The 22,685-nt window shown below is 49.0% G+C and overlaps 11 protein-coding genes across 11 annotated transcripts; 6 read left to right on the top strand and 5 right to left on the bottom strand.

The window, feature by feature from the left end:
• Window positions 1-237: 237 nt before the first annotated feature.
• N7458_008578 (RTA1 domain-containing protein) lies at window positions 238-1,271 on the top strand (the record flags this gene model as incomplete). Its single annotated transcript, XM_056911960.1, has 3 exons — window positions 238-418; window positions 479-1,023; window positions 1,086-1,271. 3 exons carry the CDS (start codon window positions 238-240, stop codon window positions 1,269-1,271), a joined length of 912 nt encoding a protein of 303 aa, XP_056764786.1.
• A 648-nt stretch (window positions 1,272-1,919) lies between these two features.
• On the top strand, window positions 1,920-3,114 carry N7458_008579 (uncharacterized protein; the record flags this gene model as incomplete). The annotated part of the gene is made up of 3 exons (XM_056911961.1): window positions 1,920-2,103; window positions 2,159-2,523; window positions 2,575-3,114. The coding sequence occupies 3 exons, from the start codon at window positions 1,920-1,922 to the stop codon at window positions 3,112-3,114; spliced, it is 1,089 nt and encodes a 362-aa protein (XP_056764787.1).
• A 220-nt stretch (window positions 3,115-3,334) lies between these two features.
• Window positions 3,335-5,005, bottom strand: N7458_008580 (fungal specific transcription factor domain-containing protein; the record flags this gene model as incomplete). The annotated part of the gene is made up of 3 exons (XM_056911962.1): window positions 3,335-4,054; window positions 4,116-4,150; window positions 4,204-5,005. The coding sequence occupies 3 exons, from the start codon at window positions 5,003-5,005 to the stop codon at window positions 3,335-3,337; spliced, it is 1,557 nt and encodes a 518-aa protein (XP_056764788.1).
• A 1,229-nt stretch (window positions 5,006-6,234) lies between these two features.
• N7458_008581 (uncharacterized protein) lies at window positions 6,235-8,135 on the bottom strand (the record flags this gene model as incomplete). The annotated part of the gene is made up of 6 exons (XM_056911963.1): window positions 6,235-6,394; window positions 6,449-6,557; window positions 6,625-6,846; window positions 6,914-7,402; window positions 7,461-7,862; window positions 7,931-8,135. The coding sequence occupies 6 exons, from the start codon at window positions 8,133-8,135 to the stop codon at window positions 6,235-6,237; spliced, it is 1,587 nt and encodes a 528-aa protein (XP_056764789.1).
• A 1,701-nt stretch (window positions 8,136-9,836) lies between these two features.
• Window positions 9,837-10,202, bottom strand: N7458_008582 (uncharacterized protein; the record flags this gene model as incomplete). Its single annotated transcript, XM_056911964.1, has 1 exon — window positions 9,837-10,202. The coding sequence occupies one exon, from the start codon at window positions 10,200-10,202 to the stop codon at window positions 9,837-9,839; it is 366 nt and encodes a 121-aa protein (XP_056764790.1).
• A 585-nt stretch (window positions 10,203-10,787) lies between these two features.
• N7458_008583 (uncharacterized protein) lies at window positions 10,788-11,714 on the top strand (the record flags this gene model as incomplete). Its single annotated transcript, XM_056911965.1, has 1 exon — window positions 10,788-11,714. One exon carries the CDS (start codon window positions 10,788-10,790, stop codon window positions 11,712-11,714), a length of 927 nt encoding a protein of 308 aa, XP_056764791.1.
• Window positions 11,715-13,453: 1,739 nt separating this feature from the next.
• N7458_008584 (CFEM domain-containing protein) lies at window positions 13,454-15,064 on the top strand (the record flags this gene model as incomplete). The annotated part of the gene is made up of 5 exons (XM_056911966.1): window positions 13,454-13,766; window positions 13,817-14,001; window positions 14,151-14,222; window positions 14,274-14,656; window positions 14,713-15,064. The coding sequence occupies 5 exons, from the start codon at window positions 13,454-13,456 to the stop codon at window positions 15,062-15,064; spliced, it is 1,305 nt and encodes a 434-aa protein (XP_056764792.1).
• A 1,301-nt stretch (window positions 15,065-16,365) lies between these two features.
• Window positions 16,366-17,704, top strand: N7458_008585 (Mn(2+) transporter ATX2; the record flags this gene model as incomplete). Its single annotated transcript, XM_056911967.1, has 3 exons — window positions 16,366-16,415; window positions 16,492-17,466; window positions 17,521-17,704. The coding sequence occupies 3 exons, from the start codon at window positions 16,366-16,368 to the stop codon at window positions 17,702-17,704; spliced, it is 1,209 nt and encodes a 402-aa protein (XP_056764793.1).
• Window positions 17,705-18,274: 570 nt separating this feature from the next.
• N7458_008586 (uncharacterized protein) lies at window positions 18,275-18,671 on the bottom strand (the record flags this gene model as incomplete). Its single annotated transcript, XM_056911968.1, is given in 2 exon segments — window positions 18,275-18,388; window positions 18,402-18,671. 2 exon segments carry the CDS (start codon window positions 18,669-18,671, stop codon window positions 18,275-18,277), a joined length of 384 nt encoding a protein of 127 aa, XP_056764794.1.
• A 665-nt stretch (window positions 18,672-19,336) lies between these two features.
• Window positions 19,337-21,558, top strand: N7458_008587 (F-box/WD repeat-containing protein; the record flags this gene model as incomplete). The annotated part of the gene is made up of 4 exons (XM_056911969.1): window positions 19,337-19,795; window positions 19,871-20,508; window positions 20,574-21,285; window positions 21,358-21,558. 4 exons carry the CDS (start codon window positions 19,337-19,339, stop codon window positions 21,556-21,558), a joined length of 2,010 nt encoding a protein of 669 aa, XP_056764795.1.
• A 145-nt stretch (window positions 21,559-21,703) lies between these two features.
• On the bottom strand, window positions 21,704-22,000 carry N7458_008588 (uncharacterized protein; the record flags this gene model as incomplete). Its single annotated transcript, XM_056911970.1, has 1 exon — window positions 21,704-22,000. One exon carries the CDS (start codon window positions 21,998-22,000, stop codon window positions 21,704-21,706), a length of 297 nt encoding a protein of 98 aa, XP_056764796.1.
• Window positions 22,001-22,685: the final 685 nt, after the last annotated feature.

Genomic DNA, 22,685 nt, shown 5'->3' on the forward strand with positions numbered 1-22,685 from the left:
CAATGGCGTCCTGGTCGTCCTGGTCGTCCTGGTCTCCCGCTTGAGAAGACGAAGTGCCCACCGTTTGTGGTATTATTGTGGCTTGCCGCCCGATATATCAATATTATACTAAGTCTAACAGACCGATCTATGAGCGAGGGATAAATAAGCGAATCTTCGCTCCGCTGTGTTGACCCAGCACTTTTCTTCAACTTTTCCACACAACTCCCCAGCCAAAACATTCAAGATTTGCAAGTCATGGTCTTTGAGGAACGCTCCCTCCAAAATACCGGCAATGCCTCGTTCTACCGCTATAACCCGTCGTTAGCAGTCGCCATCGTAGCGGCTGTGCTATATGGCATCGCATTTCTCTTGACCTTTGTGCAATGGATCAGATATAAATCCTGGGTCTGGGTTGTCATGGTCATTGCTGCAGCAAGTAAGCAAGATGCTACTTTTTAATAATTTATGTCGACATTCATGCTAACACCGCTCACAGTGGAGGCAGTCGGCTACATTGGCCGTTGTATCTCGACCCAGAACGTCACCGATAAGCCCATCTACGTCCTTCAATTCTCCCTCATCATTCTCGCGCCAGTCCTCATGGCCGCTTGCTGTTATATCCTATTCAGTCGAATCCTGTTTCTGGTTGTTCCCCGTGAGGAACGAACCTTGCGCTTGTGTTGGGTGCCCCCCAGGTTCATCACACCACTCTTTGTGGGCTTCGATGTTGTCGCTCTTTTTCTCCAGCTGGTTGGAGCTGTTATGATCTCTTCTGTTGATGCAAGTGACCCAGATGGAGCAAGTAAGCTCAATCGGGGGAAGCACATTGCCCAGGCTGGTGTTATTGTACAGCTAATTGCTTTTGGTCTCTTCTCTGTGGCTGCTGTCCGGTTCAATTTCACTTCGAAAAAATTTACTAAGACTATTCATGAGAGATATGAGTTGTCTGGAGAAGAGGACTACGTCATCGATGGGGTTGCGAAGAAAAAACACTGGCCAGCATTATTGCGTGTGGTGAACCTCACTACTTTGTTGATCTTGGTGAGTGTTCCATGAGACACAGAAGGAGATCTTTCCACTAATAATCATACGACTTCCGACAGGTCCGTTCAATTTACCGTTTAGTGGAGTTTACCGAAGGCGTGACAGGATATCTCAATACGCATGAGTGGACTTTGTACGTATTTGACGCCTTGGTCATCTATCCCTGCGTTGCACTCTTCATCTACTGGCATCCAGGGAAGTATCTGCCGTATCTGGGCTTCCGTTTGCCTAAGCATGCTCTGTAGGCCAGGGTCTTGTGCCATGAGATATGAGTATGGTGGAATTAAGAAATGTTCGCTTCATTAGTTGGAATATCTCTTCTTGATGTCATATGTTACACTCAAATAATTGTACTTGAAAATATGTTGCAACGAGAACGGGAAGCCGTGATCTTTAAGGCCTAGCAAGGGTTTCTGTCGGGTACACAACATGACCCCGGAATTTACTTCTCCGCATCTTGCTGAAGAAAGTTTAACAATCCCACATTGCCTAGCATGTTCCTAAATATGGGGTACACATGAAGCGCGAATAACTTAGGCCTCGGTGTCACCTTGGTTTCGGTTGCATCGCCCAACCCGGGAAGTGGTCCTAACGGGCTTTCCAAACTCCGTTCTAGCTCCCGGACGTGAAACCCCCAATGTGCCATTCTTCGACAATCGTGTACCCTTGCCAAACCATTTCCAGTATAGCTTGGTGCGGAACATGGGGAAATTTGATGGAATGTGCTAATCTGCAGACATCTTCTGATTCGGGCCTTTATCCGCCTGCAACTCAGATGCCTCTTACATGATAGACCCGGCGCTGGGGGGATATAAACAATGGGAAATAGAGCGATAATTTTCAAAATCACGAAAAACTCTTCATCCTTGCAACAATAAGCCCAAATCTTCATGATGAGATTGTTCTCCATTACTACTATCTTGTACGGCTTGTCCTCCTTATCCGTGACATTGGCCGCGAACTCGTTTTCCGCGTCCAATCTCTATTACGCCGCTGGCTTGACTGATAGCCAGTCAACGACTCTTCTTTCTGGTCTGCAGAGTGCCGGTGTGAAGGTGCTGCGAGTATGGCTTGATGGTAGACTTTCCCGCTCTAATTCATTGTTTTGACTTGAGACTGACAAATAGAACAGGCCAGTCGGGGACTGTGAAGGGAACTCCAATCGATTCCTTCAATAGTCTTCAGGGGAGTAGTCCGGATGACTGGGATGATACCGTGCTGAACCGCCTGGACGACTTCATGGTGAAGGCGAACAGCTATGGTATTAAGCTTCTCATCTCCATCCATAGCTACAATGCTCTTCAGGCCGCGAATGACTTCTATGGGCAGTGGTATGGTACCGGCGACTTCTACACTGACAGCAATGCAATTGAGTACTTCAAGGAGCGGATTGCCCATGTTCTTGCCCACGTCAATCCTGCCAATGGCAAGACCTGGAGCCAAAGCTCGGAGTACATCTTCGCGTTTGAGGCTCAGAACGAAGCAATGCATGACCAGGTATGCCCATCATTGCCATAAATGTGATCAAATTTCTAACAAAAGACGTAGGAAAACCCCAATGCCTTGACCGCATGGCAATGCACCATGGCCGAAGCTATCAAATATAATCTTGCTGGAAATTCGGGCATCTTGGTCACAACTGGAGGCGGCGCCTGGCTCGCCAACTCTCTCCTGGATCCGTATTTTACTTGCGATGCTCTTGATGTGCTTGCAATTCATGCATATGGCACAGGGGACTTTGAAACAAGCGCCTTACAGCCGTACGTGACCAAGGCCCAGGATGCCGGTAAGAAGCTCATCATGCAGGAGTGGGGATCGTGCTACACTGATGCTTCCAACAATAACTGCAATGGCGGAAGTGCACTCAGCTCGAGCACTCGAGATTCCAACATTGACAACTGGGCTTCGTCAATTACTGCTGCTGGTATCCCTTGGTTTTATTGGCAGATTCTACCGAATGCGGACCCGCACCAGGACTGGGATTATGAGGTCGGTATTAATGATGTGAACTGGGCGGCTTTGCAGGCTGCTGGTCTTGCTGCTGGAAAATCGGAGGCTGCCTTTGATTTCTCGGCTTATCTGTTATAAGATTAAAGCTGGTCTTGCTGCTGGAAAATCGGAGGCTGCCTTTGATTTCTCGGCTTATCTGTTATAAGATTAAAGCCGTGCCTGAATTATTCAGGAGGCATCCAGATTGTTATTGTTTGCGCCCGGCACTTTTAGCCCATACATTATGACGATCTGGATTGATACGGGGCTATCAACGAGTTACTGATTGACAATTCTGGAGACTTCTTCGCGAGAAATATCAGTTGTAACCACACAGAAAATTGACCCACTCGGCGTCGGTACCCATCATTTCCTCATCAAGAAGATCAAGAACCAAAGAGCTAGATGCATCAAGGTTGATATTAGCCATAGAATCATCCCGATGCCTAATGTTTTCATGTAGAAGCTGAATGACCAGTCGACCCCGTGTGGCCCCGGCATCGAAGGGTTCCATTTGGGCCAGAAGATCCATAGACTTGGTGATATACTCAGTGCAAAGTGCACTTTCTGCTCCGTTTGCATCTGAAGCGAGAGCAAGAATCAGAACCAACGAGATTTGAAAGAGGTGCCACGCATGATTCCAACATAACATATGGTTTGGAAACCAATCCGAACCTATGGTGTCGACGCCGGCGCGAGCAATTTCCAGACACTTGACGACCAATGCTCCCCCTAGTTGAGGAGCATTAGACCACGGCTTCTGATGTATCGCTGCGCTCAAGAGGTATGGTCGGTAAAGTATGAGACGTGTCGTCATGAATCGACACAAGAGCACTGCTCGCGCGACTCGCAGATGAGGTGGGCAGTGTTGGGCATCGGAGAGGAATACATGCAGGGATCCTTTCCATTTCAAAAGTTCTTCATCAAAGTCTTGGATCTCATTTGATGTAATTAAGGGCGTCTCGACCAGTCGCTCTTGTATTCGTGTTGCAATCTTGCAGAATTGCTCATTTGCAGTGAGCGAGATCGTTCCGTAATCCTGGTTTAGTTGTGAGTTTACTCATTGTATCTACTATCGATGTGCCTTGCCTTATACATACCATACTCGCCAGCGAAGATGTTGAGGACGTTAATACTGTTCCAGGATTCCAATAGCCAAGTCCAGGACGACCCATTGTCGCAGCGGACCAAGTGTCGAGACAGAATATGCACCACCAGGTACGTATCCTCGTACGATGGAACTATGTCCTGAGCTTTGGGCATTGACTGGGTAATGCCTCGGTATCTGTACCCTATGCAAGCCCATAGCAATAGCCATGCGGAGAGTCGCTCCCATGACAGCACAGGCTGTATTTGGTTTGTTCAAATAGTGAAGTACCCAGCCCCCATAGAGAGCCAAGGCTTGGACGGTGTATATATGCCCTGAGCCGAACGATGACATGCTCAGATATGATAAGGCTCGCTTGTACAAAAAATGGTGTTTGCTGAACTGCGAATTGTCCTCCGCAAAACAGCCCATTGTAAGTACCATATTAAACAGGGCAAGCCACGGCGTTTTGGAATTTTCAGGAACTTCGCCGTCAGCGAAGCGCCGCCGAAAGTCGGCCTCGTCAATCATTGGCGTGATAGGATGGACATGCAAAAAGTACGCGTTGATCAAAGATAACTCATCGATGTCGGCGGACACATTGCTCTCTGGACTCTCGCCCGTGGGTACGGGAGATTTCAATGTCTCGAGGCTGGGAGGGACTACCTGGCGAATGCGAGGTGACAAATGGGCAATGACACGTAGTATGGTTGGGACCGAAGAGAACCCCAGGTATGATGCATTGTGAGAGTTGAGGGAATCCAATGACACTGCCAGACCATTAATGTCATCGGCAACCCGAGAGACGTCGCTATCATCACCCGAGACTTCATCCCACGTAAAGTCACGCTCAGGGGGCGGTTCCAAATCTTGAAGACCATCTTCAGATTGATCATCTGTCATTGAGGCGATAGAGGACTGTAATAAAGTTTGTGCTTTTCCTACCAGAGCCGCGCGCGACATGGATATAAAATCATCTAGCGAACAGGATGGGAAGAGTTTATCAACAAGTCCTTGGAGTTTTGTATGTGAACTGGAAAGCTCGTCGTGGGACCTATCTTGTTAATTATAAGATCCTAAAACGCTAGAATCACTGAAGTATCTTACTTCCATGATACATTCCGTCTTTGCTTCCGCGGCGGATAGTGACAGAGTTGAGGAACTTCGTAGTAGACACATTGGCGACATGGTGTTGTCAGGCCATCACATCGAATGCGCCGGCGGCGACATTCAGCACAAGAAGCTGTAACTCGGTGCCGACCTGGTCTACTAGAATGATCCTCAGTGAAGGCCTTTCTCGACGATTGAGGAAGACTTGAGTCCACCTTCCACGGGTTGGAGGGATTGTTGAAAAAAAAGACGGAATGAGGTAAGCTGGATGAGAGATGAAACGTGCTCGGGGCAGCTTGATAGGTTATAGCTAACCATGTATGGCGCATCCATGGACGAGGCTTAAATCCACTAGACGGAAGCGAGTGCCAGTATTTACTCGCTTGGCCTTTTGGTTTCTAGGGAGGAACTTTTAAGCGATCCCCAGAAACACCGTTGCCTTGATTGGGATGGTTGCTCCGAGGCTTGCGGGGTAACGTTAGGCCTGGGGGTATTGAAGCATGCAGAAAGGTCGGCTCTAGAAATAGCGCCGAACTAGCTGCGCGAAGCTGGCCGAGGAAGTGCTTTTTTGTTAGACTGAATAGATTTGAAGTGCTACTGGAAAAGCAACAAATGGGCCTTATATTTTGCTAAGGTACGTCTGGTCCTACGTGAGAGGTAGAGCAAATATGGCCTACCTTGAAACATTTGTTCTTTTTCTGGGTTGAAGCGGGCATCCTATGTCGATCCCGGATGCCCTCTGCCTGAATGACGGCGAGATTGGATCGTCGGGTTCCGATCCGCAACGGCGGTTGGGCAGTGGATGTTGCTCCGGTCATCGTGGGGGAAATGGAGGTTTGGTGAGGTTATTCACTCATCGCGTGCCTCGTATTATTAGTGCGACACTCCATAGCGGGGCGTGGGGGCATTGTGATAAAGCCTTCATTCGCCTTCCTCCCCACTTCCTCTCACTCTCATGCCTTCATATAGAAGGTTTCAAAGATATAATTACAGAAAGGAAGGTTCATAGATGATCTTGACTCTCAGTCTCGTCGTGTGCCAAGTTTCTGAGTGCTCGCTTCCCGTGGGTTACGAGCTTCGAAGACTGCATCCAATTCCTCCAGAGTTCGGCCCTTGGTCTCTACAAAGAACAAGTAGATGAAAGCAAACTCGAAGATATCCCAAAATACGAAGAAGACGTAGCTACCAGGTGTCAGAGGGGAACATGGGCTTGTATTAAGACAAAGATCCACTTACAACCAATACTTTATGTTCTTCATGGCAATCGGAGCAGCAAATGTATTGACAAAACTGGCACATCCTGCGGTTATCTGGAAGACCATCATGCCGTTCGAACGCATGTCATCTGCATAGGTCGGGAAGTATTAGTACATAATAGGCGGTGGAAAGGGATATAGGGAACATTGACATACTGGCCAGGACTTCAGCTGGGTAAATTGGCTGCATGGGCGTGAATGCGACTGCAAAGACGACCCCGAAAATGAAAATGAAGGCGATACTGGCAGAGCTTGATGGGACACTTCCAGTGTGCTCGTAGGACGCAGCTGTACCAGCGACAATCGCGAGTGTAACCGACATACCAAGGCACGAGCCCATGAGCATTTTGCGGCGACCAACGATATCGTGTAGACGAGCTGTGGGACAGTTGCTCCATTAGTGATAATTCTTTCCTGACACAACTTGAAACTTGAGAGGACATACCTCCAATGGTTGCAGCAACCCATCCAGTGACCGCATAGATTGCATTTAATAGAAGTACCATGTTCGTGGACGTGATCCCAACATTCTGAACCATGATAGGCAGATAGTAGCTAGCCACGTTGTTGCCTGAGAACTGTCCAAACCAACCCATAGCCACCACTAGCATAACCCTATAGAGACGGGCACGAGACTTGAACAAGCTCCGTAAGTCAAAACAGGCGAAAACAGAACGTGATTGGACCTCGACGAGAGAATCTTCAATTTCCTGCATTTCAATGGCAACGATGGGATGATTGGCATCTCCATTGGCGTGATGCTTGATAATGAATCGTCGGGCTTCCTCGTACTTCCCCTGGGCAATCTGCCAGCGAGGACTCTCAGGCAACAAGAAGCTGCCCAGACATGCCAACCCTGGGCACAGAATTTGGAGCCAGAGAGGGAGTCGCCATTTGAGATTTCCGGTCAAGTGAATGTTGGCACCATACATTGCTATTCGGCTGTTAGTGATAATTTCAGTGGGGGTTTCAGCCTGAATTGATGAGCTTACTAAATGTGGCAATAATGCTTCCCATGTAATAAAGAGTGTTGTAGATACCAGCCACAGTAGCGCGATGAAGTGGAGGCGCAATTTCAACCAGTAGCATAGGCGCGGCAACGCAGCAAATGGTCGAGCAGAAGCTGAGCAGAAATCGAGCGGCAATGAATGAAGGTAAAGTTGGAGCGAGAGCAGTGAATACAGCTGAGCAGCAGACACCGAAAGCTGAGACGGCCAGAGTTCTTTTGCGGCCGAAAATATCGTTGACCCAGACAAATAAAGCGCCCGACATCTGTCCGATGTTGAAAATCGAGAAGACCAACCCAGTTGTCGATGAGCCACTTGAGCCAAGATTGTAGTATGCCTGGTATTCAGGAAGAACATTGATCGAACCCATCAGCGATCCATCAAATCCTGAATTCAGCTGATGTTAGCCTGAAGCCGAACGATCCATGTCTTCCTGTCGACTGATCACCACGTACCGTTCATAGTCGAGCACAAGTAAATAAGGGCACATGCCCCGTATAACTGCAAGTGACCACGACCCCATGGAGATGGAGCGCCTCCAATGGCATCAAAAGTAGCCTCAATTGCATGCGGCTGCGCTGAGGGATCATACTTTTCATCTATAGCACTTTCATCGTGCGTAGAATGAGCATGGGTTTCGGACTTGGCCGTATCAGTCATGGTGACAGATTTTGCAAAAGTGATCAGTAAAACGTTGGACTCCGCCGATCATCGAATTGTGGGAATGTGCCGCATATTTATTCTTCAAATATTAAACCCTTTACCCATATAATATGCGGAGAGATCGGCAATTCGAGCTCAAGTGGACGGAAATGCTGGAGAGGCCCGAATCCGGGGACCCGCTAACACGGAACTGTGAAGTATCGGGCTAGCGTCAAACTTCCGTCCCAGTATGGCCTAAATAGGAAATCGCATCAAGGTGAGAAATACACGGTGATTTCAAATGCCGTCTCACGTCCTTCTCTGGGTGAGATAGCTCCATTAGGTAGATCGCCAGGCGGACGTGAATATCTCGACTAACTGTTTTAGCGAAAGGGAACATCAAACAAAAATAACTTTCTTGTGAGACCATTGCATCTTCCACGTATTTTGGAAAGTGCATCATCCCAATACGGGTTCTCAGGGGAAATTAAGCCTTATATTAGTGGCTGTGATATCTTGAAGTATCTCAGACGATGTTTCCCGGCTCAGAGAACTATTCTTCACTGCTGGCAGGACTTGAAAGCAACAGATCAGGGATAAGCATTTCTACCAGTTGGCGAATGTCAAATGTTTTGGGATGCGCCCCAATGTGGAACTCAGAGTCTAGTAGGCTGACTCAAGGGCTGATGGATATCTGTAGCCGATTGGGTTGCCATTACAACTGGAAAGTATACGTGCCGGGCAAGGGTTGACTACATCTAGGGCACAGGTGAACATGATGGGACTTTCTTGGGGAAAGGCTATTTTGTTGTGGTAAATAAGCAATACAGAAGATTCTAATATCGTTGGTCGAAATTCACGATGATCTGTTCATGAAGCTGGAGCGCCTACTTTGGTAGAGTCATAAGGACCCCTAAGGTTTTGCTCGTCCCCCTAGAACCGCTGATGTGAATATGGTATGCTCACTGGCCACTCTGTCACCATTATCTATCGAAGTTAAATAAATTCAAACCCAATCTAGGTATCCATAGAACCATTCCTGTCCCGTACTGTACAGTTTTGGTTCAAAACTCTCCATTTCTCAATTGATTTTTGTTACAAGATGTTGGTTGAAAGAGTTTGATTCCTCTTTGGAGGTGAACTTGTACCAAACAAATCTTTACGTTGCCTACTTGAGGTTTATAGACCTTTCAAGGGTCATGGGGGTGAAAAGGTTAGACAGAAACTTTACGCCACTGTTTTTGAAGCCGCCCCTTTGATGGAGATTTCCAGGGCAGCGCCCGGCGTTTGCTAGCGAGGCCTATTTAGGCCTGCTTCTTCCCCTTCTTCTTTTGCTTGGACAGATAGTTCTCCCAGATAGTTCGAACTAGATCTGTTCGCTCCCCTTCTGTTTCTTGCTTCCTTGCGTAGTGGCGCTTGATGCGCCATCACCCTTTCTGTGTATGGCTGTGAAATTTGATAGCTTCTAAGCCATACTAGGTACTGTCAGATATTGGACATGAACAGTCAGTCAGTCTGTATTGTAGAATGCTGTAAGCGTGCACATAACACCTTGTTGAAAAAGAATAGAGTGCGGTTTGATTCACCTCTGCCATTACTCCCTTCTCTTTGACAATCATCCAACTCTAGCTGTCACAAGAAGACGTTTGTGGTACTCCCGTAAATGGTCAGATCAAGAAAACCCGTTCAGTTGAGGAACTTGGCTGGGAACACCCCAGGTCACGACCTTTCTGAGGAATTCTTGAAAGAGCCCCAGGTCCAGTTCGGAAAATCAACAATGAGTTGTTGACCGACACTGAGGATACTGGCTGCATGACCGGAGAAGTCAAACTGTCCCTGGGATCCCGAGAATGAGACCTGCTCCGATCCTCCGTATACCGTTTGGCCAGATCCGAGGGTTATACAGTAGCCGTCGGAGAAGTAATTGTCCGATTGAGGGTTACCACTCCACGGCTCTTCTGCGAACAGGTCACGCTGAAACATCATTGCCAATTTCGAATCACCAGGCCCTTCGGAAAAGCCTGCCTCAAGAACTTCGTAGTCCTCGTCGGCGACACCACCCGCATCTTGTGTGGTGATTTCCATTGTAACACCGCCCCCGAGCTCTGGAATTTCGGTTGGCTTCCTCCTATATGTAGGGGGGGGGGGGGGGGGGGGGGGTTTGCCAGACAATGCTTCTCAAAAAATGGATGGGGAATCAATGAAGGTGGAGCCTGGGCTAGGGATAGCGAGGTTAATAGATTGTGAGCTTGTGTAGGTAGAGCGTTGCCTAAATATTTCGTTAGCGGACTGCTCTTTTACATAATCTTTCTATACATAAGAACAGTTTGCTATAAGAACAGTTTGCTGTAAGAGAAAATGTACAAAAATAGCCGAAGAGCGGTATGTAGAAATGAGCGGAGTCTTGATTCGTGGCCTCCTCGTATTCTACAGGCGATCGCGATCGCAATCTTTGATAACCCCGCTAGTTATTGAGCAATTCTCTTATCCTGAAAGCACGCGTTGTCCGACCATTCTCACTATCATATACTCAATATACGCCAAAGAATATCTTCGTCTTTGAATTTCTATCTTTCTCTCCATCCATTTTACTGTCTTCCGCATTTACCTCTTGTTGTACTCACTCAAACAAGGGCCCTGCATCTTTCCACGGATTCCTAGCTTTCTGTCATGAAGCCTGTGATCACACGCTACCGACATAAGGAGCTGCGCGCCTACCAGGTACCCAGCAGCGTAGATAAGCCCCTAGGACCGGTAGCGACGTACCGTGTTGAGCCCAACGAAGAGGTTCAGAGTCATGCGGCCGCCCCAAACCTCGACCGCGCAGTCTACACAACCCGCAACAAGGTGACGTGCGTCGACCAGGATGGTGGCCTGCAGTGGTGCTACGAGCTAGAGCCTCATACCTCCGAGCGCTTACCCAGGACCGAGTGCATATTCTCCCCCGATGGAACCTGGGTTTGGCTGTATCGGCCTGACGCGATGATGGATCGTGGCCCCGACCTATTGGTTGTTCTGCTTGCCAGGACGGGCGAGTTGGTCGCTCAGGAAGAGCTAAACACCGTCGGGCAGGGAGCCCAGTTAGTCCAACATCCTGACGGACGTCATATCTTGCTAGAGGTGGGCGAGGGGCAGGATGGGGTGATCATCTTCCTCGCGGAGCTCACCGACAGCAGCGGCATAAAGATGCACTCCTATGGGTGGGACGACCGGACGCTGATTGATATCGCACCCAACGGGCAGTTATTTATGACCGTCGACCACGGTCAAGAAGACGTCATTTTTCACGAGTTTCCCAGTGGTGAGGAGGTCCTGCAGTTGCCCATCACAGCTTTCGGTTATGAATATGGTGATTCCTTTGTGCACTGGACCGGCGGCTTTCTGAGCACCGATATTGCGGTTGTAGCTATTGCAGGCGAGCTGGACGACAAAGAGTGGCACCACTATTATAAGGTTGACTTGCGCACTGGCGAGCCTCTTGGCCGCTTTGGGGCACAATCCACCGAGATCAATGGCTTCGAAACACTTGGCGATGGCACTTGGATCGCCTCCGATTCGAACGGTAACCCTGTACGCCACCTGTCATCCAATCACTGAAGGGCTTGATTGTGTGATAACTCGCAGGGACAAGAAGGGATCGTGGATTTTTCGGTGCATTCATTGAGATCGAGTGATCAGAGAGTCGGTGGCCGGATGTTAGTAGGCAACCAGACGGACTTGCTTCTTGTGGAAAGATTTATTTGCCGTCGTTAGCAAAAGGTCTCGTTTTTGCTCTACAGCTTCTGTAGAGAATCAGACTAAGAAGCTTGTGAGCCTTCCAGGGTTTAATGTCATGTATGGCTATGATACGTTATACAGTACTTACTGATCAGCCCTGATTAGAATGCAGAGGCCTGTTCGGTTATATTCTATGAACGTAATCGCAGGTAGGCTGAGTATTGAAAAGGAGGGAGAAGCCAAGATGGCATAGAAAATCAAGTACAGAGGTGGGTAATCATCAACGATCGTGATTGGCTCTAGCTTGATGGGGAAGCTCTTAAGTGGTATTTTATGCAAGACCCCTCGTGTTATCTGCAAGTCTATAGCTTGAATCGGTGTCGTTCATCTACAGTCCAGCGTGCAAGGTACGCAAAGTTAATCTGCATTCGGCAGCGCTCAGCACTAGTTCCCGCACATAATTCTGCTTAAGTGTAGCCGACAGTGAAATTCAAACTTTAGTCCATGTTTAGCTCTTGTCAAAGCATACTGATAATCTAACTCAGAACACCCACTCTAGCAATAAAGTTGTTTGGCTGAATGCCAGATCGAGCATTCGGTGTTGACGAAAGCCTAGTGAATTATCTGCGGCTGCAATATTTAGGAGTCTAGTGCACAGAAGAAGAATAACAATACCTGCGGAATACATATTTCACATCAACAATGCGCTCTCTTGCAAAGTCTGAATGGCCTTTGTCTTGGCATGGGCTGGACGGGCTTTTCGGCTAGTCCGAGGCCAAGTTTTTTTTTTTTTTTTTTCATATTTTCAATCCTCTCCACTTCTGAATTGCGATTACAAAAGGGAATCAATAACTGATCTCGGCATTGAGCACTTTGATTGGAGATGACTCGGCTATGATCTTGTCGAGTGGGGGATATTTTCATTCTCCATGGTCATTTCTTGCCGTCATGATCAACATTTTGTTCCACTTTTCGAAACGACCAGGGCGTTCAAACTACAACACTAGTATGACTTCGAGATCTAGATAACGAGATTGAAATTTGGGCTGAAAGCCACGCGGCGATTAATTTTCTCTAAATTCGGTTCTCAGGGACCAGATCTCTGCCACGTGTGATAGCTCAAAACAGTTCGTGTCGATGCCATAATATTTTTCTTCTAGTCAGACATAGTCCCAATGAGGCTGAACTTACCCTTGGATCTATGCGGAGACAATCGGAGCTCTCCCAAACGTAAATGTGGATTCTCGCAAGATATTAACCCCGATGCATAGTAAAGTCGTATTAATGGCAAAAAATTGGAACGGATCACCTTCCCGATTAGGTTCTCACCGGGGTGGAACCACTTTAGGACTCGTTTCACTGGACCCGACATCCGTGGTTTAGAGTATGTACGGAGTAGTCGACGACAACAGAATGCATGGGCGAACAAACAGCTGTTAGAGCCGAAAGTTTGATGACATCGTGCGAAATTGATAACGCCTAGATGTGGGGATCGAGATTCTTCTTTGCACACGCGAGACAATGCTCCACGCTGCTTAACCGGGACGTTGATACCGACGCCGAAACAAAAGCTGCCGATAGCCCAGGTCAAGAAGAGTTTTTCATTTTGTTACTTTGCAATGGCGAATTTGCGGTTGTCTACCCGTCGCTATGAGGTTTCATCGATGTCTGTTTGTTCTCTTAGCTCTGCTCGTGATTGGATTACACGCAGCAGAGTCGGGGTCAATGAGTTTCCTTCGTGTGCAGTATGGGAAATTCTGACGAACACCGCTTGCTATCTTTTGCTGATTCTTCATGGTCAGATGGCTTGCGATGAGCAGCTGTTTTCTGGCTGTTCGCTCAACAACACTTCGTGTTTCTGCGCTAGTAGTTCGCGTTCAACGTCGCTATTGGACTGTGTTTCAAACATTTGTACCACGAAGGAGTACTTTAGTACGTTTCATCTCTGTCTGATCGAAAATATCCCAAACTAACCCTCTCAGCTACATATAAATTATATGAGAAAGAGTGTAACATCACTCCACTTCAAGGCCCTCCCATGATCACTGCTTCATCACTGATTCCCTTCATTTTGGCCACTTTCTTCTTCATTGCAAGAATCGTCGCCAAGAGCAGCGGTCTTGCGGGAGGTTGGGGCTGGGATGATTTCACGATTATTGGCGCATTTGTACGTTACTGGAATTCCAGTAACTCTATCCTTAACCCGATACTAATTGAGCTGCAGTTACTAGGTGTTGCTATCTATGCTCTTAACTGCGAGAGTAAGCGCACTTCTTTGAGTCACAATGGAATACGATCAAATTGGACTAACAACAGTCAGTGATTCGTTATGGCTTTGGCCGAAATATCTGGGATGTGCCGTTCGACGACATCACCAAGTTCTATCAGGTTAGCTCTTAGGTGCTGACGTTTCAACTCCCAGTCTCTAACACAATACAGTACTTCCAAGGACTTGCCGTGATGTATAAAATCCAAATTTCCCTCGCAAAGATCTCCGTGTGCCTTTTTCTCCTCCGAATCTTCCAGACTCGCTCGTTCCGATATGTCGCATACACCCTTATTGGCGTTAACGCTGCCATCGGCATTACCTGGGCCTTTGTTGATTCATTCCGCTGCTTGCCTACGCGTCTGACGTGGACTGGATGGACAGGCGAGGAATCCGGAAAGTGCATCAATTTCATCGTCTCTATCTTGATCAATTGTCTGGTCAATATCTTCGTTGACGCGGTCTTGATCCTGATGCCGATATGGGAGGTGATTAAATTGCAGTTGCCATTCAAAAAGAAGATTGCCGTGGCATTGATGTTCCTTGTGGGATCGGTGTATGTGTTCCCTCCGTCTGTTCGAACTTGAGTGTCAGTGCTGATAACCTCACCAGGCTAACGATCATCGCCATCATTCGAGTTGTCGTATTCTGGAACAATCGCTGGGGAATTAATCAGACTCTCGGATTGTATCCTCTCATTCATTGGTCCGTGATCGAGGTCCAGATCTCTGTCATGTGTGCCTGTCTACCTGCATTCAGAGCGCTGGTTGGCCGCTGGTTCCCTAGTTTGATTGGATCTGCTCGACGAACATACGCATTGCACACGATGGAGGGCTACAACAGACATACCGGGGAGAACAGCAACATCAACAAGTCTGTCAGCTATTCAGTCAATTACACTTCTCGGTCGGAGACGCACAGTGTGGTAGAGTTGGTAGACGTTGACGCGAAGCACCAGGCGTGATGTATGATCGTTTGCTTTTGTTTGCTTGCTCTCGAGTATCTCAATAGAATGGCTCGGGCGTTGATAACTTCGACTTGGGCAGCTTATTCTCAGGTTGTATCTACTTTAATGGATTGTACGAATCATGGACAGATCAGTTTTGGATTGATCTGAAAGTGCATAAGGCAGGCTAATTGAATAGGCCATTTGGCGGAATGATGACTCGATTGGTTCATGGTTGCAGGTCCCTCTCCAGACAGGAGATTCTGTGCTGTCTCGATCAGCTCGCCTCCACTTTAGTCAAAAGTACTAGCGACGCCAAACCATCAGAAGCGACAAACCATTGGACCAAGGGGACATCAAGCATATTGCTCTACCGGAGTCGTTCCTGCGAAGGAATGCATTCGATGAATTAGTGTCACAATTTTCTCGCCTGGAAGTGTTGTTCGCGACTGTCGATGCGCAGCTAGGGGATGAGAATGAAGACAATAAAGACAAAAGACGATGGGAACTTGAGACCTTCCAAGGCAAAGCAGTGATCTATAAACCCGATCAAGGAAAGTTTGAATTTGATACGGGAGAATATGTCTGTGACAAGTCTATATATAGGCGGGTCGAAAGAGCAAGTCAGTGGTTAAGCTTGTGTATACATACCGACCAACTTTACCCTGGTGGCATATCGATCTGGCTTGCGATAGTTGCAAAGAAGTGATATCCAATACATGCTAGCCTGTTTTTCATGAATTAGACCAACGATATCATCGTAGAGAAAATTCGTAGTCCATGATTGGATGAACCATTTCCTTATAACATGGAGATGTTGCAAGCATAAGAACTGTCGTACAATTGACTAACCTGACTATTTGAGGCCAGATCATCTAGTCTGGTCTCACTATGGAGCAATGGCTCTTGTTTTATGTTGGACCGCAGACTGTAGCATCGTCCATAACCATGTTTAAGAGTTCAACACGCGAATTCAATAAGACGTTGGAAGGGCAAAAGGGGTAGAACCTTATCAATCATTTTATGCAGATTGTGGCTCCGAATCGGCATGTTGCTCCAAATTTAGCGGGCGGTGCCTGAGAAGTGAATCGGAGAACCTGAGGCCGCGTGGGTCCAAATCTCACCATCCTCCTTCCCGATCGCCCTTGAACAACCATTTCCTTTCCCCATTCCAATCTCCTGAAATCCCGCAGTTCTCGATCGGGTGAACTCGCTGCGACTCTGATTTCCCCTGTGACCGGATTGGGCACCATGATTGACTTGTTGTAAAGCTGGTGGCACAACTGCGAACGCTCGGGACAAGAGGATAAAAGGACACCATGGAAGGACTCTTCACTCTGCTCGCTCTGAGCATTGTGATGGCAGTGACGTGAGATACCGCTGCCAGCTGTGCGCTGGAGAATATATTGAAGCCTGTGAAAGCTAACGCCTGCGCCCTTGTATAGGTCCTTTGTTGTCGGCTCACTACCTCTTGCCTTTACACTATCCCCCTCCCAGCTGCGATTAATCTCCTCGATTGGTATGGGAGTGCTGGTCGGTACATCTTTGATCGTTATTATACCCGAGGGCATTGAGACCCTCTACAGCGCCAGTTCTGTTAGCCGGAAAACTCTCGGTGCCCGCGCGACCAATGTCGATTGGCCCTCGCAGGGGCTCGTTTCTACCCAAATACTGAATGGAGATGGCGATGCCTCGACAACGCCGTCTGGTACACCCGTGTCATTCCTCGGGCTCGACAATGACCACCTATTACCGCTCGTCAACAGGGACGCAGGTCTGGAGGAATCACATGTGCTGAATGCTCGCAAGGACGAGACCTCGAGTGAAAAGCAAAAGGAAGAGAAAGAGAAGGAGGAAGAGGAAGAGAGCTCCCCGCATGCTTGGATTGGCATTGCCCTCATCAGTGGATTCATTCTAATGTACCTCATCGACAAACTCCCCGAATTCGCTTCTCCGACCAAACCTGATCGACAGCCCTATCACATTTCTCTCGATAACCTTGGGTCCGGCCTTCGGCGCAGTTCCTCCCCCATGCGCAATGGTGGCCTGCTCGACGCAGGTCGTTCGAGCTCCCGCCGTGGCCACAGCTTTGCAACCACAATGGGTTTGGTAATTCATGCCGCGGCAGATGGTATTGCATTGGGGGCATCCAGCACCGATACAGGCCTCAGCTTCATTATCTTCCTAGCTATTATGGTGCACAAGGCCCCTGCATCCTTTGGCCTGACATCGATCCTGTTGAAGCAGGGTTTGTCGAGCCGCACGGCAAGGGCGCATTTGCTCGTGTTTAGTCTAGCCGCCCCCGTCGGCGCATTGGTCACTTTCCTCTTTGCACATATGGTTGGATCTTCCAGCGGTGACCAGGCTGGCTCTCTTTGGCGCACTGGAATGCTTTTGCTGTTCTCCGGCGGCACTTTCTTGTGAGTAGCTTCTTTCCGGCGGGCATATTTGCAGAGGTACTAACTACAGCTTAGGTATGTTGCTATGCACACGATGCAAGAAAATGGACCAGCCTCGAGCTCGCGGGAGGCCTCCACGAATGGTTACGGAGACTCTCGTGACCTGCCAACTGGTTCAGACAAGTCGATGCGCGACTTGATCGCGTCCGTTCTGGGCATGATCCTACCGCTCTTCTTGCAGATTGGACATGCCCATTAAACCGCTCTCCCATTTTTCATATCCTCTACTTATTTCATACTGCTCATCATCTTTATGAGCTACGTATGATTGTCTCTTCTCTTCTCTTCTTCTCACCTTTTTGGCATTGCAGCGAGATTGACTCGGGGCCATATACCATATACCCTCTCTGTTTGACCAATGTTGCTAGAAACACATCCATTCTTGGATAGCCCCCGGCTTTTTTCTATGAAGTCCTTCGTGTTTTCCTTTCTCTCCATTTCTTCTTTTTTTCCCCCTTTTTCATTTTTCATTTTCTTCGCTATGAAGTGCCTGGTTGGATGAGAACCACCAGGAGGAACTTCAAATGTGCTACTAGATCTGTTTACCTTTTCTGTATAATGCCGGCGTGTGGCGGTGGTCATAATTGCATGTTTCTCTCTCACGATCACATCGACGTAGCGTGACGTTGGGCGAGAGTCAACGTTTGAACCTGTCATTCTGTTATAAAAGTCCCGGATCCCTCGAATGTTCACGTCCCCAGCAGGGGGTACCGCGCTCATATTTTAATCACCATGCTAGGTTGGGTGATGAAAGCATTCGTCAGTCTCGTCAGTCTGAATCATCTTCGCCTGACGGGTTGATCCATGGTCGACGACTTGGAGCCGCCCGGCTACCCACGGACTCGGGGCGAACTGTAAGGTCGATATCGGTAATATCGGCGATCTAATCTAAAGACCCGATCTAGTTTTGGCGTGGCGCATTGGAGTCCAGCCACGAGGCAGCCAAAGTCCGTAGCGAGCATTCCAGCATTGCGGACATCGGCCTGGGTCGCGCGCGCTTGGGAGGCCTGGATTTGCGGCGCCAGACGGGAGGCGTAGATTGGCTGCCGGCTTTGGGCCCAATTTGGCCCATCTCGGGAGTCAATCTTGGGGGAGGACGCCTGGGAGCCTCCTGATCTGCTGGTGGCTCCGTTGCCTCGTTGCCTCTGACGAACGGGGTCCGCCATTGCAACGTATCGGTAAAGAGGGAGGAGCAAGAGGCTCACAGACTCCTGCTCGGGTCTGCTCGTTTTCCCCCATCAGACCCAGTTGGGGGGAGAAGATGAAGGCGGAATACGGAGAACGCGGAGTGTTTCATCGCACGGAGTGGAGCCTTTTCGGTGGGAGCTTGGCGGCTTTGTCAGTCGAATCAAGGCCCGCCGGTCACGACATCGACTCCGCCGGGAATGTCCCTTTCTCTGATCGAACCTCTCCGACATTCTTCCGCCTTTTTGTGAGCTGGGCTAAACCTCGGGGAGGAGAGAGAAGGAAATCCGAAGAAAAAGAAGCCTCGACCCAAAATCTTGCTGCTTGGACCAGTCAAACCCCGTCGCTTTCGATCCGACTTTTATTTTGCGCTTATCTCCCCAGCATCTTCGACTCCTGTTCAACCCTCGGTCACTCCGTGGCCAGCCTTCCGATACGACACCAAACGCCCCTCATACCGCTCTCCAAATTTCTCCCCTCTGAGCCCTCAGACCAGCGTCCCCCAAAACGCCTCTCTTTACTGTCTACATGCCGGCAAATCAACGCTTGTCTGGCGCACGGCACTACATCATCGAATAATACGGTGAAGAGTGACGGAATCATCCCAGCGGGTCTGGGTCTCGACCCCCGTACGGCTGCTCTCGCGATGGATCCCGATCCAGCGTTTAGCGACATGGCGGATGGGCCGATCAGCTCCCAGCCCCTGTCCGATCATCTGGACTCACACTCCACGACCTCGACTCGCGACTCTGTCTCCTCCTTTACCAGCACCCCTGCTCGTTCCCTCAGCGCCCCCAAGAAAACCATCACCCCGATTCCCGCAAATCTACTACCTTCAGCGCCCGCTTCTCCTCCAACTCCCGCGCCCAGTCCTACTCCCCACCAGCGTCCACCGAACTGGCTTTCCAGTGATGAGGAGGAGAATGCCTTCCTATTGAATCTGCGCATCCATTTCAGCACCTTGTCCAACGCCCGGAAGCAGAAACTCCTCGAGGGTATCTTGGATGTATGTGATAGCCAGCAGCTGAGCTTCGTCTCAAGCTACGTGGGACCTAGGTTACGAAAGGATCCATTTCAGGTGTTTCCGAATGAGTTGTGCTTGAGGGTAAGACAACCGCCGCGGTCAAGATGAGCTAGAAAAGAATGAGTAATACTGACCGGGTGTCACTCTAACTTCCAGGTCCTATCGTTTATCGACGATCCAAAAACACTCGCCCGAGCATCGCAAGTATCCCGACGCTGGCGCGAACTACTCAACGATGACATAACGTGGAAGAACCTCTGCGAGAAACATGCATACTCGGTGCGCCGCATTTCGGAAGAGGATGACTTGGACTCGTTCACCGCTCGTTCCGTTGAACCGACCTCGGACTCGCGCGCTATGGCCAGTCTCCGACGGTTAACAGCATCAACCGACCACTCCACCGTTGAAACTGCCCCTGGATTACCCCGCACGTTGTCGGGCGAGTGGTTGCCTCCGACCAGCTTCCAATCGCGGCGGCGCCCAACCCGACCCGTGTCGTATCGATCTCAGTTTAAGCAGAAGTACATGGTGGAATCAGCTTGGAATAAAGGTGGCAGGTGCACGCAGCGACACATTACCCCTGACCAGGGCGTAGTAACGAGTCTGCACCTCACCTCGAAATATATCGTCGTCGCCCTAGACAACGCCAAGATTCATGTCTACGATACCAATGGGGACAACCAAAAAACGCTCCAGGGCCACGTGATGGGAGTCTGGGCCATGGTTCCTTGGGACGACGTTTTGGTCAGCGGAGGATGTGATCGAGAGGTGCGGGTGTGGAACATGGCGACTGGGTAAGTTTTGGCTTCCGCGCCGTCACAACACCATTTGCAGCGCTGATGATTCATTTCTGACCCAGGGCGGGAATACATCTGTTGCGTGGCCATACGTCAACAGTACGATGTCTCAAAATGTCCGATCGGAATACTGCTATCTCGGGTTCTAGAGACACGACCCTCCGTATATGGGATCTAGTCACGGGGACGTGTCGCAATGTCCTCGTCGGGCATCAGGCCAGTGTGCGCTGTCTCGCGATTCATGACGATCTGGTTGTATCCGGCAGCTATGACACGACGGCCCGGATATGGAGCATATCCCAAGGTCGCTGTGTACGGACGCTGTCCGGACATTTCAGCCAGATCTACGCGATTGCCTTCGATGGGCGGCGTATCGCAACGGGAAGCTTGGACACGAGCGTCCGGATCTGGGACCCACATTCCGGACAGTGCCACGCCATCCTGCAAGGGCATACGTCCTTGGTTGGACAATTGCAGATGCGTGGCGATACGTTGGTTACCGGTGGCTCGGATGGTTCTGTCCGGGTCTGGTCGTTGACCAAGATGGCCCCGATCCACCGGTTGGCGGCTCATGATAATAGCGTGACCAGTCTTCAGTTTGATAATACTAGGATTGTGAGTGGCGGCAGCGATGGTCGGGTTAAGGTGTGGAACTTGCAAACCGGCCAGCTGCTGCGGGAGTTGTCGAGTCCGGCCGAGGCGGTTTGGAGGGTTGCCTTTGAGGAGGAGAAGGCTGTCATTATGGCGAGTCGGTCTGGTCGAACGGTCATGGAGGTATGTCCTTGTTCATCACCCACTAGGCATAATGTCTAGCCTGTTTTATCACACATGCTTACATTCCCACAGGTTTGGTCATTCTCTCCACCACCAGATGATGCCGACGACGCTGTGGCTATCGAGAGTGCCTCTAGTACACCAGGTATTAGCTCGGCAGCCGACAGCGAGCTCATCATGAATTCTCGTCCCCGCACTCTATTCTCCGATCCTCCACCGACAATACCTTCCGTCAGCGACAGTGACCAGCCCATGCCCGATGCCCCATCTTGATATGAACCCTGACCCCGAGAATCGAAATATTTCCTTCCAATATAACCCGCGATCTATCTACCTAACGACTTTGAATTTCCATTGTTTGTGTACCAGCGCCCGGTGGGTTCTTGTCTTTTGATTCATTTGATCCCTTTCTCTTGATTCATTGATCTGTTTTGGCCTCCAACCCCTTCTGCTGGCGTTTACCAGCCCAGCCCCCATCCCATTCGCCATTCTCCGTGCCTTCCAAAGCACCAAGCCATTGCATATTTGGTGTTGCGATTTCTGTTCTTTGTTCATTGTTCTTGGAGAAAATGTCCGTCATCTGTGGAGTTTGAAATTTGTTGTGGAGAGGAATAGTCCGTTGTGCAGTTCTCTTGATCTTGAATTTGATCTTTACCATGCCTTTCCAGGCTTCTGCCCTTTCATAGTTGCCAGCATTGGGTCTGGCCTGAGTCATTTCGGAGTCTGATTCTCGTCTTTTTTTTATTTGGTTTTTGGGGACTGATGATACCTCGGCCTTGGAATTTCTCTGTTGTTACTTTTGCGCGATGAAGGTCGATCTATATGCACTTGAATGAATTGCATTTTCACTTTAAGATGGTGCTCACTTGGGTAGAGTTTCGTTGTAGATCAGCCTGCTAGTTTCGATGTCTTCTCAAGAGATTGTAAGGTTATCGGGGTCTCTTAGCACAGAAACTTCCAATGAGACTTAATCCGAATAACTTAATCCGAATACAGTATTATTTTTGTAGCCCGAAGTAAGAGGTTGGGGATATAATCCTACCAGACATGCTCTAACTTCTCTCTTTCGAATTGTCTCCCTAGACAGCGTGGGCAATATTTCTAGATCAAACTTGTAGAGTGACTGTGACAGATTCCGATGTTCAGTCAGACTTCTAAACCTGCGGGAGCTTTCTACAGTAGGAGCATTTTCTTTACTGAAAATGGTTATTGTGACTTTGACGCAGGTCTTTCTGCAGTACTGGCACAAGACCACGAAGCCAATGGTTTGTCCACGCAGTCCTACGGAGTGTATCACGGTCAGACGGTTCGAACTTGACACTTGTCAATGTTGCATTTTTGCTTCTTTTTCTTTATCGCACAAAATGATATCAGCACTTAATATAATCATAATCATATCC

Source organism: Penicillium daleae (genome assembly GCF_028827525.1).
Source record: "Penicillium daleae strain IBT 16125 chromosome Unknown utg000007l_segment0_segment0, whole genome shotgun sequence".
Classification (NCBI taxonomy): domain Eukaryota; kingdom Fungi; phylum Ascomycota; class Eurotiomycetes; order Eurotiales; family Aspergillaceae; genus Penicillium; species Penicillium daleae.